This window comes from Plasmodium gonderi, assembly GCF_002157705.1.
Source record: "Plasmodium gonderi DNA, contig: Pgo-contig_325, whole genome shotgun sequence".
NCBI classification, from domain to species: domain Eukaryota; phylum Apicomplexa; class Aconoidasida; order Haemosporida; family Plasmodiidae; genus Plasmodium; species Plasmodium gonderi.
In genome coordinates, this window is record NW_021629228.1 from 1 (window position 1) to 3050 (window position 3050).

General features: G+C 18.9%; 1 protein-coding gene across 1 annotated transcript; it reads right to left on the reverse strand.

Moving 5' to 3' along the window:
- Positions 1-249: 249 nt before the first annotated feature.
- PGO_002845 (variable surface protein) lies at positions 250-2092 on the reverse strand (the record flags this gene model as incomplete). Its single annotated transcript, XM_028691201.1, has 3 exons — positions 250-486; positions 734-1873; positions 2042-2092. 3 exons carry the CDS (start codon positions 2090-2092, stop codon positions 250-252), a joined length of 1428 nt encoding a protein of 475 aa, XP_028547002.1.
- Between the last annotated feature and the right edge of the window lie 958 nt (positions 2093-3050).

A 3050-nucleotide genomic window follows, 5' to 3' on the forward strand; every position in this document is an offset into this window, starting at 1 on the left:
TTATAAATTAAAAAATCAAGTATATTTTAGAAGATTAATTGTTTATTGATGAAAAAAATACATGAATTAATAATATATATAATTATAGAATGAATATATATACTGTGTAATATATTGTAAAACTATATCTTTATATATAAAATAATATATTTGTACTATAAGACATTATTAACATATCATACATCAAACACACTTTCCAAGAATAAAAAAACTAATACAACATGATTTATAAATAGGAAAGTATATATATTATTCTATAAAAATTAAATTATTATTAATAACATTTTCCTTATAATTAACATAAATAATATAAAATATATATATAAATTTATAAATTTTCAAAACACTTGTCAATATACATACTATTATAATAAAAATGTAATAAACAACATATATATTATTAAGTGTAAACTCAATAAATATAACAAATATTATAATTCCAACAGTAAATTCTAAAAAAAAAATTATAAAAGTATAAAATAAATACTAAAAAAATATATAAAAATATGAAAAATTTAAGATATATATAAAATCCTAAACCCTAAAACTCTATAGTCAATCCAACAATTCAAATCCATGAAACATAAAACCCTGAAACTAAAACATATACTATTATGATTATTTAAGTTACAGGTGCCCATAAATACCATATATAATACATTAATCATTTTCATTGTCATATTATGTTTTAATAACGGTAACAACATTTTAAAAATTATTATTTAGTTAACACTTCTTTGCAAAAGGCACAATATTTCTTAAAATTCATTATATACTTCCTAGATTTTAAACGTTCATATTTTACAATTTTTATCATTATATAAATAATGGATACCAAGAGTAAAATTGATAATATTATAATAAATGTGCCATAAATTTGATAATCATAAAATGGTATACCTAAAGTAATATAAAGAAGATGACTAGGAGTATCATTTTTCTTTATCTTACTTGTTAAAGGATAAATTAAAGCAGATAAATGAAATAAACAAAAAACTGTACCATAGAGTCCATAACGCACACAAATTTTTTTTTTCAATCTTTCATTTTCATTATAACTACTTTCAGCTATTTTATCTATTTTATTAACATTATCGAATATATATTTTTCACAGTAATTGTCAAATTTTCCTAATCCTTTCCTACTATAATATCTTTGCTTATAGTACTTCATGTAAGTGTCCAAATCATTTATTCCATGTTTATTTATTTCTTTATATTTTAACATATCCTCTTCTCGCTGCTTTTTAAGTTTCAATTTTTTTTCCTTTTCTAATTCTTTTTCTCTCATTTCAGGACTCTTGTTTTTTTCTAAGAAATCAAATTTTCCGATATTATATAATATTTGTGATAAACATATAACTACTATAGTAAGAAATGCTATATTATTTAACTCTGTATATTTACCGTATAAATTTGAATTGCATTTATGTGTTAAAAAAATAACTAAAGAATAATATATAGAATGAACAGCAATCTCATGTATTTTTTTCCCAGTATAATCACACAATATATTAGAAATTCTTCTACTTAATGGAATAACATGTAATCTAGGGTAATCTTTAAATATGGCTCTTTCTAATGTTTTATTCATTATTTTTTCTTTTACTACATGCTTATCTAATTTTTCAGGTTCATCTAGTAACAATCCATTAACACAATCAACCAGCAATTCCATATCTTTGTATACAGAGGATATTTTGTGGGAACCATTGTTTATAGTATATTTTGGGTTAAAAAGTTTTAAATTAACTTTTAAAGCTTCTTGTTTATATTTTCTTTGGAATATCCTTATAGCCAGTGTGCGTTTATTTCTTGTAATATATGTATTATAAGTATTGAATGTGTTAGAAAAATATTTAGAAAATATACCCTAAATAATGATATAATATATATTTATATAATTTAACATATAGTTAAATATAAGCGTAAATTTTTTTTTTTTTTTTTACATATAGATAATATTAAATAATATATATAATATTCATATACATAATTAATATACTTCATCATCATAATGGTGGCATATACATAACAGAACTATGAATGCAATAATTATAATTGAAGTTATACAATTCTTTTTTCCCCTCATATTATATACATATTGCCATAATATAAATGAATTAAAATTTTATATTTCATACAAGATATAAGAATAATAATTGTATACTTTATTAATATATATTAAAACCAGCTTACTATATTAAAAACATTTAAAATGACACATATATTTTGAATATTAATATTTTTATCTTAACGATATAAATTACAAGGTTATTTTGATTTATGTTCTGTAAGAATCATATATATCAATTAATATATAGATTATTTTGTAATTATTCTTAAAATTATTTATATTTTTATTAATATATGCAAATACATAAATACATAAGGAAGAAGTATTACATATATAAAAACATAAGATAAGGAATTCATATATATAAATAATATATTATAGATAAATTCTTTTATTCATTATAGAATTCAAATTATCAAATGGAACACTTTGTTTTTATTTGTAAAAATATATTTACTCCATTCTCTATATGAATTTATTAAGAGAGTAGTTTATGAATATCAATTGTTAGAACACAATAAATATATCTTATTATATAAAAAATATTGATATGCGAATATAAAAATTCTTAACTTTTTATTTCATATGCTTTACGTATTTGAACTACAATATATAATGATTACTACGATTATTAAGTTACATATATATAATTGTTTAATTTTAATATATTATTACTTCAATTATACCTGTATGAATACTGTAACTTTTTGTACACATATATAATTTATAAATATATATATATATGATATTCTCTTATACAAACTATATTAGAAAAATGATATAATTTATAAGAATGTTCTTATTATATTGACTCTAACACCCTTGGATTAATAATAGTATACTCAATGTCTTAAGTATAAAAATATAAAATTCTGTATGGAAAATTTTATTTTTATGAGAATTAGTGTAAGCTCCTTAAATAATACATATACCTATATAAAAATTTATTTATATTGATATTTATAATGATTAT